Source organism: Salvelinus namaycush, chromosome 9, assembly GCF_016432855.1.
Source record: "Salvelinus namaycush isolate Seneca chromosome 9, SaNama_1.0, whole genome shotgun sequence".
Lineage (NCBI taxonomy): Eukaryota > Metazoa > Chordata > Actinopteri > Salmoniformes > Salmonidae > Salvelinus > Salvelinus namaycush.
In genome coordinates, this window is record NC_052315.1 from 19,743,426 (window position 1) to 19,759,768 (window position 16,343).

The 16,343-nt window shown below is 41.5% G+C and overlaps 2 protein-coding genes across 2 annotated transcripts in view; both read left to right on the plus strand.

The window, feature by feature from the left end:
• Positions 1-1,262: 1,262 nt before the first annotated feature.
• Positions 1,263-9,826, plus strand: LOC120053803 (basigin-like). The gene is made up of 9 exons (XM_039001061.1): positions 1,263-1,365; positions 2,185-2,405; positions 6,280-6,448; positions 6,689-6,777; positions 6,970-7,106; positions 7,402-7,675; positions 8,988-9,012; positions 9,125-9,198; positions 9,349-9,826. Exons 2-8 carry the CDS (start codon positions 2,342-2,344, stop codon positions 9,183-9,185), a joined length of 819 nt encoding a protein of 272 aa, XP_038856989.1. The 5' UTR covers positions 1,263-1,365; positions 2,185-2,341; the 3' UTR covers positions 9,186-9,198; positions 9,349-9,826.
• A 5,274-nt stretch (positions 9,827-15,100) lies between these two features.
• Positions 15,101-16,343, plus strand: part of LOC120053186 (potassium/sodium hyperpolarization-activated cyclic nucleotide-gated channel 2-like) — a 132,149-nt gene continuing 130,906 nt past the window's right edge. Inside the window, exon 1 of the mRNA XM_039000349.1 lies at positions 15,101-15,624. Within this exon, the coding sequence (XP_038856277.1) occupies positions 15,101-15,624 (524 nt within the window). The remainder of the gene's footprint in view (positions 15,625-16,343) is intronic.

Sequence of the window (16,343 nt, forward strand, 5' to 3'; positions counted from 1 at the left end):
TATCAAACAGTGTGTTGGTAACGCAACAGACGGAGCAGCTAATATGCAGGGACAATACAGGGGCTTCTCTGCATTGCTCACAGGAGAGTCTCCTAACCAAGTACACATATGGTGTTACTCATATGTCCTCAACCTTGTGCTAACTGACACCACTGGGTTTGTTGTGGCAAGTGAATTCCTTTTCTCACTACTGAATGACATTGCAGTGTTCGTTCGAGATTCCTACAAGCGCATGAAGCTATGGGAGGAAACCAGTGAGGACAGGAGACACAGACGGCTTGATGTAATTGGTGAAACACGCTGTTGGGCCAAAGACGAGGCCTTGAGGAAAGTATTTGGAAGCTTTGCAAAGCCTGACCGTACACTTTACACAGATGTGGTCATCACTATGGAAAGAATTGAAAAGGATGTGACCATAAAACCTGCCATCCGAAGCAAGGCCCAAGGGTACAAGGATGCTCTCCTAAAGTATGAAACCATACTTACAGATGAGGTTTTTCTCAGGATTTTTGAGCAGATGTCCCCTCTCTCTCTAAATACTTGCAAACAAGTGGCATGGATATCGTAACAGCACAGCACTTGGTGACGGGAATGGAGGATAACCTGAGAAAGTGTGTCCGAGACTTTGAGAGTGTGAAGAGGGCAGCAGATGACTTTGTTGAGTGGGCCAATGGCATTCTGGAGGAGCAGCAGGACTGTGATGCCGAAGCTCAGACTGCTCTCCCTGAGAAGAGAGAGAGAAAAAAAGAGAACCAGGTGAGTTGGCAGAAGACGAGCCCATTGCTAATGCAGACATGGATTACAAAATCAAGATCCACAATGTGGTACTGGACACTGTTTTTGAAAGTATTCACCACCGTTATGCAGTGCTGTGTGCAGATGTCTCCTGCATGAATCCGAAGCATTTTCCTGACATCAGAGAAAAGGGCATTCCAAAGACAGCCATGAAGGAGCTCAGCAAATGCTTACTGGAATTTGATGAACATGCTACTAGCAGGCTGAACTGAACTGATCAGCCTTGCGCAACAGTGGGAAAGACTGAAACAGTCATCATTGGAGAAGTACAAGTTCCTCCTCACCCTATCCATCACTCAGGTGGGTTGTGAAGAGGACCTTCTCCACCCTGAAATTCGTGAAGAACCGCCTAAGAACCTCCCTCACTCAAGAGAACCTTGAAGTGTTACTTTTGAAAGGAACAGAGAAGGAGATTCTTATTGGACTTGACAAAGATGACGTCATTGACAAGATGGCAGAGAGCAGTGAGTTACTGCGCCGCCTACTGGTTTACTAGTGGTAATTACTTAGCATAGCTACTTCAGAGTAACCAGTATGACTCTTCCTTAACAGGCTAAAATACAATTTGCTGTGAGTTAAAGCTTTTGTACAAAGGCATGTTTTTTGGACTTTCGTATTATACTTGCAGTTATGTAGCCAATGTTCAATTTCATTGACTCAGTGTATAGATGTGTTTATTTTTGTGCTGTTTGCTTTATGGACACCAGCGAGTGAACATTGTAATCTACATTTTTTTGAAGAGAAGTGCTTTTTGACTTTTGTATTATACTTACTTACATTGTTGTAGCTTATGTTCAAGTTCAGTGAATGTGTGTGCGTGAAGTTTTTTTAATACTTTTGATATGCTTGATGCTTGAATATAAAGATAATAATTTGAACATTTGAGCTAACTCTGTATATCTCATTATCTTTTTAAAAAGTGTAGGCTAATTGTTTTGTGTCTAGCCTTGTACATTTGTATGTGTTATGATTGGTGTATTCCTAGTGAGTTTGAGGGTGCACCCATAGCATAACTTAAACTCAGTGTTCATATAGGCTACTTTTTTGTCAGTCCGAAAAGTTTTGTATTTTGTAACGTGGATAACTTTCTTCACAAATGTATAACTAGTTTGGTACCCGTTACATCAACACATAGGGTTAGCCTACAAAATTAGCGGCCTGGTGGTTTGCGTGAACAGGGTGGCCTGGGATGGAGTCAAATTCCCGGCCTGAATTACTGTTTCAGTCCGCCCGTGTTCAGAGGGGTTGGGTTAATGCGGAAGACACAATTTCAGTTAAAGGCATTCAGTTGTACAATTGACTAGGTATCCCCCTTTCTGCTTTTGTCTGTTCACGTCGAACTGAGGCTTTTTGTTTTTATATATATATATTTTTTTCTTTTCCGCACAGGGCGTGACGTGCAAGGACTTACTTGTTCACGACGCGAGGAACAACTAGAGGACGACGACGACTAACTCGTCGATGGTGTAGCAAGAGAGTCGAGATAAGATCAAATATTTGAAAAATAGTGTAATTGACAGTATATATCTGTGACAGACAAAAAAAAATGAAAGTGCTGTGGGGTTTAAGTGCCCTCCTATTGTGCTTGAACCGAGCCAATGCCCAGACAGGTAAGCTATTTAACGTTAGCTAGGTAACAGTTAACGTTACTGTATAGAGTGCGAACTGGCTAACATTAGCGGTTTTTAATTGTTGATTTAACGTTACAGTTCAACGCCATGTGTTTTCCAAACAGTCAACCTAAAAAAAAATCCATCGCTTTAACGGTAAATGTAGAAAAAAAGCAAAGTAGCTAACGTTAGCTAGGAAGCATAAGAGTAAGAGGGTGGTCACAACGTTCCAGGCACTATAAGGGATTTGCGTACACAAATCCTAACAGCACAGAACATGATTGATGGATCATTTTACTTGTTTTAGCCTGGCAACGTTAACTATGTAAATAAGATATGGTTCTGACAAAGATGTGATGCTTTGCATCAATATTCATGCTATATTAGTTATACAAAGTAGCTAGTGAATATAAACACATGTAACGTTAGTGATAGCTAAAAATCAGTGACTTGTAGGTAACGCTAGCTAGCTGAAATAGTTGGCTAAAGTTGTTTAATTTTGCAAGTAGCTAACTGTTAACTATTATTAAATGTTTGTTTGTCAGAACTAAAATCAGTGACGTGTAGGTCTCGTTTTAAAAGGGCAAGTGTCAATATTTAGTTACTACTAGTATTTACCAGCTAGCTTGCAAGTTTTTACCAGATCCTCCACCATGACCACCACCAGCCAATGGAGTTGCCTTTGTTTAGTTCTTCATAAACCAGCCAATGTTTTGTTGAGTTTTTAAATGAGCAGACTAACCAGTTGTCTACCAAGGCTGTAACCTTTCATATTTGAGAGTCAAAGCTCTGCCTGTGCTTGTTAGCTGCGATCTTTTAAACCGGTGTTGACCATTTTGCCTACTTGAGTCATTAGAGGTTATGTGTCATAGATGTCCAGTTTAGAGGATGAAAAAAGTAAGATTATGTTTTACTACCATATGTCAACCTTTCAATGGAGATAAATAACACAATTATTTAAATGTGGTACAACATAGTGGTGTAATGATGTTATGATGTACTGTTTTATATTTTGTTTTATATGTAATTGCTTTAATGTGTTTGGACCCCAGGAAGATGGGGATCCCTAGTAAATACAAATACCACATATCACAATTAAATTCACAACAAATATTATATTTATATGGTTACAATACCAATGTATTTACATGTATTATACAAAACGTTTCAAACAAGCAAGAACCCTTGTGTTTGCAAGCTTGTTTTTAGCAGAGACTGCAAGAAAATGAAATGACCTTAACACAATGAGTCTAAACCGACTACAGACGAGTCGCGTGACGCTTGTGGGGGACGTAGAGCAAAATCACCGACATGTTCGTGTGAGTCTCACGTTTCCATAGAGTAGACAAAGTTTGTTCGGACACTACAAACGCTTTCATGAGCAGACCGATTGCATTCTGGAGAGCTGAGCGCTTGCATTCTGGAGAGAGATGTGCCTATAGGCTATCTTCACAACACATCCCTTCTTGTCTCATTTAAAAAAATATATATTCGAGGCTCATTATCTTCACACATTATAGATGCTTTTTCACTGACAGCCGCAACTCAATAATCAGCTAGGCCTTTTTCCACACGCACTGCCTATGAAAGACTTCCTCATATGCCATTTCTCTCCTGTTCTATTGGTTTTCATATCAACTTTCTTTCATTGTCCAGAAGCCAAAGGCACAACACTATTCATATTAGCAACCCATCCTAGTTGTTGTCTTTAGTTTCCCCTGAGATTTTCCTCTCTGTCATATACCGCTCGCATCAGGTGCTCTGTTTAGAATGGTGTTTTCTTGCTAATCGCATTTTGGCAAGTGTTTGAAAATTACGTTTTATTGACTGCTTCATTACAGGAGTTGCATGTTCTGTTAAAGCGGCATATGTAATGTTTTGGGCAACCCGACCAAATTCACATAGAAATTTCAGTTATACACTTAACAAAAATATAAACGCAACATGTAAAGTGTGGGTCCCATATTTCATGTGCTGAAATAAAAGATTCCAGAAATGTTTCGAAGCACAAAAAGTTTCTCTCAAAATTTGTGCACCAATTTGTTTGCATCAATTTGGCATGAAATCATTTGGTTAATATGATGATACTCAAACTCTTCCTTCTCTTATTCACGTGTCCTATTAACCTCTTCTGTTTCTTTCTTTCTGCCTTACTATCATCTCGTTGAATTGACTGATGTGCTCACACCAATCCATCAATATAATACTCAAATCAATCCACCCCTCCCCCTTAATGGCCTGTTCAGCGGCTTTATCAAGTCGTCCCTGTTCCAGATGAAGCTGATAGAGGACAGTGCAGAGCTGCTCTGAGGTGACAGGGAACACCATCCCCGAGGTGCAGTGGTGGTTCATAGAGGGAGAGGAGCACGAGACCATGACCCAGCTGTTTGATGGGGTGCGGGAGGACCGTGTTGGCCTCAACGCCACCTCCCTCAAGCTCCATTCACCTCTTAAACCTCACGCTCAATGACTGGCACGTAAGAGTGCCGCGCTTCCAACGATCCTGACCGCAACGAGCTGAAGAAGGCACCCAAAGTCAAGTGAATCCGCTCACAGGCTAACGTTATAGTGTTTGAATGTGAGTGAGTGCTGGTGGTGGAAGGCCCTGTGTACAGCCAGGCAGCGTCTCCCTGTAGAGAGGACAGAAAGTGGTCCAGCTCCTGTCCCACACCCACACCCTCTCCTGCCCTCTGCCCTGTCTCGCCCAGACTCCCACTACTCCCCTCACTGAGCTCCTGTCATGTGTGGCCGAGCCTCTCTCCTTAGACGCGTCCTACCTGCCGTAGCACTACCCTCAATCTGATGCCTCTTTCCTAGGCCAATGTCAAAGCTTAGGGAATTGTTTAAATTAATGAATTAACAAAATATATTTCATATGGATAATACTGGTTAGAAGGTCTGAACACTGCAAATGGCTGCATCATAATTTTTTTTTTTTTTTTTTAAGGGGTTAGTTTATGGTGTGTTTAGATTCTTGTTGGCTTTCATTCTCTATTTTGCTGTTCTGTCCAAGGATTAGAATGTGTAATAATTGATACAAACATTGGCACTGTCCTGTGTTGTTTACTCTTTAGACCTGTTTAGGCTTTTTAGGATTACTAAATTATCTACAGAAGACCCCAACCCAGCTTTGTAATGCTTCTCAGCCATAGGCCATCTTTCTGCCTTGTGGTCCAGTATTATTTGACAAGTTCTTAATTTCACTACCCTAACCAAACCAAAATATCCTCTTATTTGTTCCTCTTCCCTGTCAGTGGAACACCAACCTGCCATACCTCACCTTGCTGGTTGCTTCTTCTGCTTGTGTTGATTTACAAGCATGGTCTCCTCCTAGATTAACTTCCTAGTCTAACTCCTCTTCTCTCCTATCTTGAACTCTTGGTTCAGACCGAGCTCTCCATTTAGGTGTCTTCCCATGTGTGATTTGCCCCCTTCTTGGAAAGCTCTGCGCTGCCATTTTATATTGTGTTGATTTTGGCTTGAAATGTGATAGTTGATGAAAGTAAAACCATTTGATCAGCTAGGCTAGACCTTATCAGTTTTCTTTATGAAGTTGAGGCTAAAGGATAGTAAAGCAATGTCGAGCCCTGAACAGTGTCTCCTCAACATGTTGGTATCAAGACAATCTCCAATAGATTGCCATTTGTCCAGTAAACCCTATAAATTCCGCTAGCCGAAATAACCACAGTGCCTTTTTAGTTACCCTCAACTATTTTAGCAATGTCCTGTACTAGAAAAGACATACAATAATTAGTTACACTTGGCCTTTCCTCATAGTACTATGGTAAACTGTAATGGTCAGTGTATAGGCCTAATAGATGTGTTTATATCAAAGGATGGCTTTTTAATATATTCACTTTGTGTGCGTCTACAGATCCCTTAATTGAAGCTCACCCTATGGAGGTATACAACCAGACCTCTGCCGTCCTCTCATGCAAACTGACCGACCCCCCGTCTGCAGTCAAAGGCCACTACTGGATGAGGAACGGCAAAGTGATCGAGTCATCCAAGCATAACTCGCCAACTCTCTACACCGAGCACACGTAAGTTCCAGGAAGGCAGAGTGCGTCGGCATGTTTTATCTGCATGTTTGATCCACCAGATGGACGTGACTCGATTTACCTGCCACTGAAGCTCAGCCTGTTGGGGCAGCATCTTTTGCGAAGTGACTTCATGACTGGGATGTGTTAGAAGCCATTGTTTGAGCCATTGCCAAGTCTGTTGTAGTATGTCTATGTTTCCCATCTTTAGGGGTTACCTTTAGTTTTTGTTTTTTTCATTAGCTTGGCTAAAATCGATTCCCATTCCGGTGGATTGTATGAGTGCGTCTTCCTTTCTGAGCCCGAGGTGAAGACAACCATTGAAGTCAAAAGTAAGTAATCCTTTTAAGTTTCTTCTACTGACATGCTCTGCCAGTTAATTTTAGCGCACTTTGAGTATCTGAAGGCTGCAATAGGCCTATATAACCAATTGGTTTAGAAAACTGCAGATGCTGGTGTTTTGGATAAATAGTGCATATCGGCTATCATCCTATAAATACCTGCCTCCCTGTGTTTGTCACTAGCTGCTCCCCATGTCTCTGCATACAAACGCTCTGAGCATGGTAATGAGAAGGACAAGGGTGTGCTGGTGTGTGTTAGTTATGGATACCCACTGCCCACTGACTGGAAGTGGTACAAACTGGAGGGAGAAGATAAGACGGTATGCTTTAGCAAACTTTACATCATTGATACATATTAGGCTTAACAAAATTGGTTTCACTGAGCTGGAATAAACCCTGCTGCTGGACTAAACTGAGTGATTGAACTCAGTTTCAACCATGCTGCAGTTATTTTCCAATTTTAGGAATCATTGACTTAAATCAGTATCTTGATTGAAGCCACAGTAATTCCACACGTACTAGTACTTGCCAAAGGGGTCTGCCCTAGAAAATAGAAAAATATTGAAATCTGGAAATTGGTGTTGAATGACTTTACTCCCTGTCTGGCATTCTCAGGCCATCACCAATGGTACCGACAGGTATGAGATCAAGAGCACCCCCAACAGGACCACCCTGACCATTGACGACTTGGACATCGCCATGGACATAGGCGACTACATTTGCTACGGCACGAGTGAGGTCGGCTCGACCTCCGACAAGGTCCACCTGCGCGTCCGCAGCCGGCTGGCCGCCCTCTGGCCCTTCCTGGGCATAGTGGCCGAGGTCATCATCCTGGTCAGCATCATCTTCATCTATGAGAAGAGGAGAAAGCCTGATGAGATCAACGACGGTAAGACGACACACCCGCAGAGAAAGGCAGAAAGGAAGTACTCTTGTTTTGCCATTCATCTATGTTTTCTGAAGGGCTAAAGTAGCATACCTGGTCAAGTCCGTATGATTTGACTGTGAGTGTCTGCTGCCCCCGAGTGGCAGATCAGTCTCTTAGTTGCAGATGCACTATCATTCTACAAAGATTTCTGTGCATTCATTTCCTGCCATTTTAATGATATCTCTATAGTTAGCATTTTCGTAATGGTTTGGATACAGGAGGTTTACTACTGATAAGGTCTTGATTTTAGTAGTTCCATTCGAGCTAAACCAATTGGTTTTCTATTAGAACAGTTTTTTTTTTCTCTGTTCGCTGCTGCTTTTGCGTTTTGGTAAGTGATCAAAACCACATGTCAGATTGAAGTGGTTGACCTGAGATGACAGTAACTGAGAAGCTATGGGAGTCTGAATCCACTGCTTTCATAGTCGCCATTTGTACAAGAATGTATCTAATAAGGAATTCTTCCACTGGCCTTGCTTTCCTACATTGGACCAACCTGGGCTAAATTTGAATGACATTTTCCGACTGCAAAGGAATTGGGGTTTTAATGGTACACACAGAAGTATGACATCATACACAGGGCAGCAACTTCCTGCTTACATTCATCAACAACAAATATTGGTCAGTAAGCAGAAAGCAGCCTGGCTACTTATGTCATATTGCTGTGTATACCTTTTTAATATTTGGTCTTGCATGCATCTGCATCTTGATCTCCATGCATGATGAGTCATTTCAGCTATTTATAATAGGGATATCATGTCATCGTTGATCTCATTCGTTGCCTGAGGGTACCTACTCTTTCCTGAGAGTCCCGTTTGATCTGCAGTATGCCCGTATGCTTTTGTCTATAACCATTTTATGTGTTGACATCACTAAAACATATTGTTTCCTGCATGATTTTGAGCAATGTTCAGAACAGATTGTTCTTGATAAACAATATGGTATCAGAGTTAGGATACAATGAAGGTAGATTTGTCATACCTCTTGCTGTTTTATCTTTTTTAAATTTGATTGGGATGAAGTTTATTTGATTATTGTAGATCTATGGCAGTAGGCGCTTGTTTTTTTCCATTGAGTTGTTGCATTCACTTGAAAGGCCTACTTAAAGAAATGCTTAGAACTTTGTCACCCTTTCTTTCATTGTCTGTTGAAAGCATACCTTTTTCATGCCTTGCTCTCATTGGGAGAATATTTCTCATACCCAGACTGTCTCAAACAAATTCAGCTATTGACTGCTCTTCATCTTTTCTCTTGTCCCTGTGTTGCTGTATAGATGATGACTCAGGATCTGCTCCCCTGTAAGTACACATTTCACACTGACATATAAAAAATATATATTTAATTTCTCACCCAAGGAAATTGTTATTTTCGGAATGTGCTATAATGTTCGGAGTGGAAAATGTCTTTCAGGAAGAGTAATGCTAACACAGACTACAAGAACAAGGACGTCAGGCAAAGGAACTCCAACTGAGAGAAGATGAGAGGTGCGTATGACAGCTTTTGAATCAATCCACTCGACAGGATGAGCCCATTTCAAATGAATTTATTCTGATTGCAAAATCAAAGCAGTAAAACTCCTGTAGAGGTTAGCTCTCATCAATCTAATTGTCAATCTTATCTTTGTCTCCTGACAGATATCCTGATGATGACCTTCCAGGATCTATGAGGGGCATTGGGTTGTTGAGTGTTACGTAATATAGTGCACCCTGTGATTTTTAAACAACTTTTCAGTGTTATTGTCTTGAGAAATTGACTGAATTTCCTTTAGATTTTCTAATATATTTCTCTCCATATTGTGCTGCCAGGGAACATGTTTCAGCTTAAGGCCATGGGATAAAAATGGCATGGTTTTTATTGCCGTTCTATAAGTGAAATCCATTGTAAACGTTTACATGAGAATGATTGGTGTTTTTTCTGTTTGTTCTTATGACTTCCTCCACTGTGTGTGTGTATGTGTATATGTATGTGTGTGTATATATACACACATACATATGTACATATATGTGTGTGTGTAAATTATTTTGCCTAGAAGTAATAAGTAAGCAAGTATATTGAACACTGTCAACTGTACCAAATTGCAGAATCTTAATAAAGTTATTTGATTTTAAGAGATGTGGTCTATTGTGTTAACTGTCGAATAAGATGTAAATATTTCATATTTCCACAAGGCCACATAATGCTAAAGGCCATTCCACAAGTAAAGCTATAAAGATATTTTCCAAAGTGCCCTGGATGGTCTTAGGCAATTGGTTTGTACCACAGGAGGTTGGTGGCACCTTAATTGGGGAGGATAGGCTTGTGGTAATGGCTAGAGCGTAATTAGTGGAATGGTATTGCATGTTTGATGCAATTCCAATCACTCCGTTCCAGCCATTATTATGAGCTGTCCTCTCCCCTCAGCAGCCTCTGCTGATTTGTACATCAAGGTGTCAGTCCTCTTAGGTGAATGGCATGACTTGAAGCTAAGCAAAAGGTGTGTTTGATGGGGCCGCAATCAAAAAGATGTGGCATAAAGCCACATCTTTTTTTGCTTCATTTTTTGGATTGTAACAAAATTATTTTCACTGCATCAGAGATGGCGTACACAGGCATTTCAGCTTTGCAGACTTCTTCAGTGTGGGACAACTTCAGGCCCACCGGCTAGAACCCTCAAACTCAACTCTGGACCTAAAAGCCAGTTCCACTGCATCATTGTTCCCCTCTAATCAGGAACTATTGTTCCCCTCTAATTTAGACCTGGGACACCAGGTGTGTGTGCAATTATCAGGTAAAACTGAAAACCAGCAGGTTCCGGATCTAAGGAACTTATCCTCTGCAGTAGAGGTAACTGGGTCTTCTTTTCCTGTTGTGGTCCTCATGGGAGCCAGTTTCATCATAGCGCTTGATGGTTTTTGTGACTGCACTTGAAGGGACTTTCAAAGTTCTTGAAATGTTCCGCATTGACTGACCTTCATGTCTTAAAGTAATGATGGACTGTCATTTCTCTTTGCTTATATGAGCTGTTCTTGCCATAATATGTACTTGGTCTTTTACCAAATAGGGCTATCTTCTGTATACCACCCCTACCTTGTCACAACACAACTGATTGGCTCAAACGGATTAAGAAGGAAAGAAATTCCACAAATGAACTTTTAACCAGGCACACCTGTTAATTGAAATGCATTCCAGGTGACTACCTCATGAAGCTGGTTGAGAGAATGCCAAATGTGTGCAAAGCTGTCATCAAGGCAAAGGGTGGCTACTTTGAAGAATTTCAAATATAAAATATATTTTGATTTATTTATTTTTGGTTACTACATGATTCCATGTGTTATTTCATAGTTTTCATGTCTTCACTATTATTCTACCATGTAGAAAATGGTACAAATAAAGAAAAACCCTTGAATGAGTAGGTGTCCAAACTTTTGACTGGTACTGTATATCATTGTGTTAATAAAGCTGCATACAAACATGGTCTCTTTTTTTGTTTTCTTGAGTAAGGCAGCTCAAAAATGCAGGTGTTTCAGCCTAGCTCATTGCTTTCTGTGGTGGTGGGGCAAGCCAGCAGTAAATACGGAGCGTTGTGCCGTGATTGGCTCAGTGTTCTCTCACTTATGGGGACACTACGTCACCACCAAGTCTAAGGGTAGATGTAGAAAATTCTAGCCCCTTGGGTGCTGCCATAGAGTTACATTAGAAGTGACCATCCAAGACGGCTCAAGGTAATAAATTGGCCACAGATAAAATGACGTCAAATCCTGATTTATATCTACAGTAGCTTTGATTGGACTGATTATGTCAATATCATACTTTCAAAATCTTCGCTAGCAGGCATCATCATGAATCAAGTCGACAATCTACTGGCAAATCCTTTTTAATCCTTGTCATGTAGAGAAATAATGAAGAGAAATTATAGATAAAACGTATCGGTGCTCATCGGCCATTGGACATAAACGTTACACAACAAGTTGGAAATCTCAAATTCAACAATGAGTGGTTTGGAAGGAATCAGTGGCTAACTGCAGGCATCGCAAAGCAATCATTAGCCTTCTATTCAGTGGAGTGGCTGTGGCTGTGTGGTCCCAGGTCTAAGATTAAGGGTCTCTTTTCCTAGTTTAAAATGATAAACAGTCAACATTGACCATGCTGTCAAAGAAGAATGATTTGTGCCCCGCTCAAAACAACTGTTAACTTGGAACTGCAAAATCTGACTTTAATGAGTTCAAGACAACTGGGAACTCTGGAAAAACGAGCTATGACTGGGAAAATACATTTTGAACGGTCATCCAACTCGGAATTGTAAATTGGGAACTCGGGCCTCTTTCTAGAGCTACGACCTGAAGATCACTGACGTCATCATGATTCAAAAAAAAAAATCTTCGATTTCCTAGTTGTTTTGAAAGCACCATTAATCCAGAGAATGCCAGACTTTGATGACAAAGTTTGATGACAAAAAAAATGACGGTTACGCCACCTTCCTGTTCAAGTGAGAACAGCACAACAAGGTGAGTCCAAAAATGTATTGTTTGCCGCTGCATAAATGATGCAATTTACCAGAGAGATATGCATACTGTAGCTAATAAAGAAATGGTAAGTATATGTTGTGTAGTAAGCTGTTAGTAGCGCAATATCAACCCAGAGCATATCGGACTGCGCGATATCAGCACGATATCAACCCAGAGCATATCGGACTGCTTCTCTCTACCATATCACCGGATTCCTGCCGCTCAGGATCATTACACCGGATCATTACTCCGGATCATCGCAGCTAACTAGCTGCAAACGAGTGGCTACTGTTAACTAACGCCTCTGTCCCGAAGCAAGCACCAGCTAGCCTTGAGTTAGCCTCGAGCTAGGCCCATATACTAGCTAATTCTAGGGCTACAATACCTCCTTTGCCAATTGGCCTGGACCCTTTATTGTCGACACGGAGCTCCGCCGATCCATCACGACTGGACTTCCGACGTGATCGCCCGATGTGGTCTCAACAGGCTATTCTGTTACGATGTCACCGAAGAACCATCTACTAGCCCCGGCTCGCTAGCTTTTCTGAATGCTGTGTCCCCTGCTCGCCTAGCGTAGTAGTGACTATCGAACGGCACCCTGACTCACCTATTGCTGCTCTTTTGACCCTATGATGACTCGGCTACACAGCTGATGCCCCCTGGACTGTTTCAATAACACGGTAAACATTTTGTTTACCTGTCGGCCCCAGCCTCAAACTCAGGTCCTGTATGTACCTAACTGACCCGCTCTGCCCATTCATCGGCATTTACCCGTTGTTGTCTTAGCTCTCCTGATCAACAACTGTGATTGCTTTATGCCTCTCTCTAATGTCAATATGCCTTGTCTATTGCTGTCTTGGCTAGTACTTATTGTTTTATTTCACTGTAGAGCCCTGAGTCCCGCTCAAAATGCCTTTGATAGCTCTTTTGTCCCACCCCACACACATGCGGAGACCTCACCTGGCTTAATTGGTGCTTCCAGAGACGAAACCTCTCTCATCGTCACTCAACACCTAGGTTTACCTCCACTGTACTCACATTCTACCATACCCTTGTCTCTACATTATGCCTTGAATCTATTCTTCCACGCCCAGAAATCGGCTCCTTTTATTCTCTGTCCCCAACGCACTAGACAACTAGTTCTTATAGCCTTTAGCCGTACCCTTATCCTACTCCTCTGTTCCTCTGGTGATGTAAAGGTTAACCCAGGCCCTGTAGCCTCCAGTTCCACTCCTATTCCCCAGGCGCTATCATTTGTTGACTTCTGTAACCGTAAAAGCCTTTGTTTCATGCATGTTAACATCAGAAGCTTCCACCCTAAATTTGTTTTATTCTCTGCTTTAGCACACTCCGCCAACCCTGATGTCCTAGCCGTGTCTGAATCCTAGCTTAGGAAGGCCACCAAAAATTCAGAAATTTCCATCCCCAACAACATGGTTAAATAAAAGTTTAAGTTTTGTTTTTTAAAGTAGCCCATGTGCCTTACCCTAATAATTTAGTCTATTTTCCCCTCTTAATTTCGCCTACTGTTCTGACTTGGTGGTGCACATGTAGCCTATAACCTGTTAATGAGAAATGTAATCATTGAATATAGTAATTTATTGCTTGCTTGCCTACATTTTACTCCCTCTATGTTTAATATAACACACATACATTAATTATTCATTTTGGTTGCCTATCCTGACGTGAAGTTTGTTCTATAAAAAGTATTTGACTCTAGCCACAAAATTAAGGAAATTAGAAGGGGGGGTGGGGATTTCAGCATGACCATTTTTTTGCCTGCGAAAATCCCCCCTTCTAATTTCCTTAATTTTGTGTCTAGAGTCAAATACTTTCTGTGGGACATACTACTGGTCAACATGAGCTACCAAAACTTTAACTATACATTCATGTACATACTACCTCAATTGGCCTGACCAATCAGTGCTCCCGCACATTGGCTAACCGGGCTATCTGCATTGTGTCACGCCACCCACCAACCCCTCTTTTTACGCTACTGCTAGTCTCTGTTCATCATATATGCATAGTCACTTTAACCATACCTACATGTACACACTACCTCAATAAGCCTGACTAACCGGTGTCTGTATATAGCCTTGCTACTGTTATTTTCAAATGTATTTTTACTATTGTTTTATTTCTTTACTTACCTACACACACACACACACACACACACACACACACATACCTTTTTTTCTGCACTATTGGTTAGAGCCTGTAAGTAAGCACTTCACTTGTATTCGGCGCACGTGACAAATAAACTTTGATTTGATTTTGAAGTGTGCCAGGCCCAAGATGTGCCAGGCCCAAGATGGAAGGGGGGTGAATTTCGGCAGTCAAGAAAATGGCCTTGACGAAATCCCCCCCTTTCTAATTTCCTTAATTTTGTGGCTAGAGTCAAATACTTTCTATCGAACAAACTTCACGTCAGGATAGGCAATCGAAATTAATAATTAATGTATGTGTGTTATATTAAACAGAGGAGGGAAAAGCAATAAACATTTCAGAACAACTACTATTCGAATAAGACATGGGAGAGATGACGAATTTTGGCAAAGATATTTATTTATAGACTAATACACTTGAAACAAATAGCCAAACCGAAAACTGCAGACATTACTAGTGCCTCCACCGCGATCAAACCGACATAAAAAATAAAATGAAACGCAGCCTAACGTGATCAGAAATCTCAACTAGCATGCACATCGCAGCAATGAAGAATTGAGTGTGTGTGCGTTCACGCGAAGTGGGGAGGGGGGGATTCTGCCAGGGGGGAAATTTTCGGCACAACACCGGCTCCGTTGGTAGTGGAGGTGATAGGAACGGTGGGAGTATGAAGATGAAGAAATTTACACCAGGAGGGGGAGCAGCGTCAACAAGAACTGCATGAACTCGAACAACAATGAGCAGTGGCTCATGCAAGACGAGGAGTCCGCACCTAGTGTTCCTACACGCGCCACAAACTGTGCTCTGTTATGCCAGGGAGATGCTACTGGCCGGGAAAAGGCAATCTAGATGTAATTCAAGAGTCGCCAGCATGGACGGTTCTATTACCTCAGTGGGGTCCTTAGCACAGGGGCAAGGGACCGAGGTGGCCGGGGCAACAACTACTGGCACTGTGAAAAAGGACCCCCGAGTTTCCTTCTCAAATGCCCCAAGTAGAAAAGCATCGTCCTCTGTGCAGAACCAACAGAAGATGAATTCTGTCTCATGTTTTAAATCTGAGGATATATCCCAGATTGTGACAGATGATGGGGAACCACATGACAATCGGACATACATGCAGCGGCAATTTAGTTCCATGCTTCAGCCTGGAGTTAACAAATTTTCACTGCGTATGTTTGGGAGCCAAAAAGCTGTTGAAAAGGAACAACAGCGTGTCAAATCGGCCGGTAATTGGATTATTCATCCATACAGCGATTTCAGGTAAGTGTAAAGTGCCACTGAGGTTGGGCGCAAGTTGGTTATCCATGGGCTGAACAAGTATAATAATTTAACCAAGACACATAACTTTAATTTAAATCACCATTAACCAAATTGATATTACGCATTGGAAGTAAACTATGGAGGAATGTTAAATGTTCAGATTTGTTGACATCCATCTTTTGCTGTCAGTGAGGTCTGCAGTTTTTCATCAGTAATGTATTGCCACAAAATGCAAATCTGAAATTATAGACCCAAAAAATATTGTCAAAACACCGAATCTAAAACCTGAAAAAGTCGTTTACACATTCTCCTCATCATTGCGCAGTTTTGATAGATTTGTGTCTAATGACCTTTTCCATGATGGAACATAGTTGGTTTAGGGACGCGTGTTGTGTACTGCTCAAAAGTTAGTAGTTAACATACAAAGGAAAGGCCTATTTATAGTGTCTCACGTTTGTAATGAATAGTCAGGGACTTGCAGTGATCCCTCCTGCATAAATCAGCTGACCAAAAATTACTTGTTGGTGGTGAAGTTACTTGGTAAACATAATATAAAACTATTATTTAGGCAGGTAGCCTACGGGTTAAAGCGTTGGGCCAGTAAACGAAAGGTTGCTACATCGAATCCCCAAGCTGACAAGGTAAAAAAAACTGTCCTTCTGCCCCTGAATAAGGCAGTTAACCCACTGTTCCTAGGCCGTCATTGTAAATACGAATTT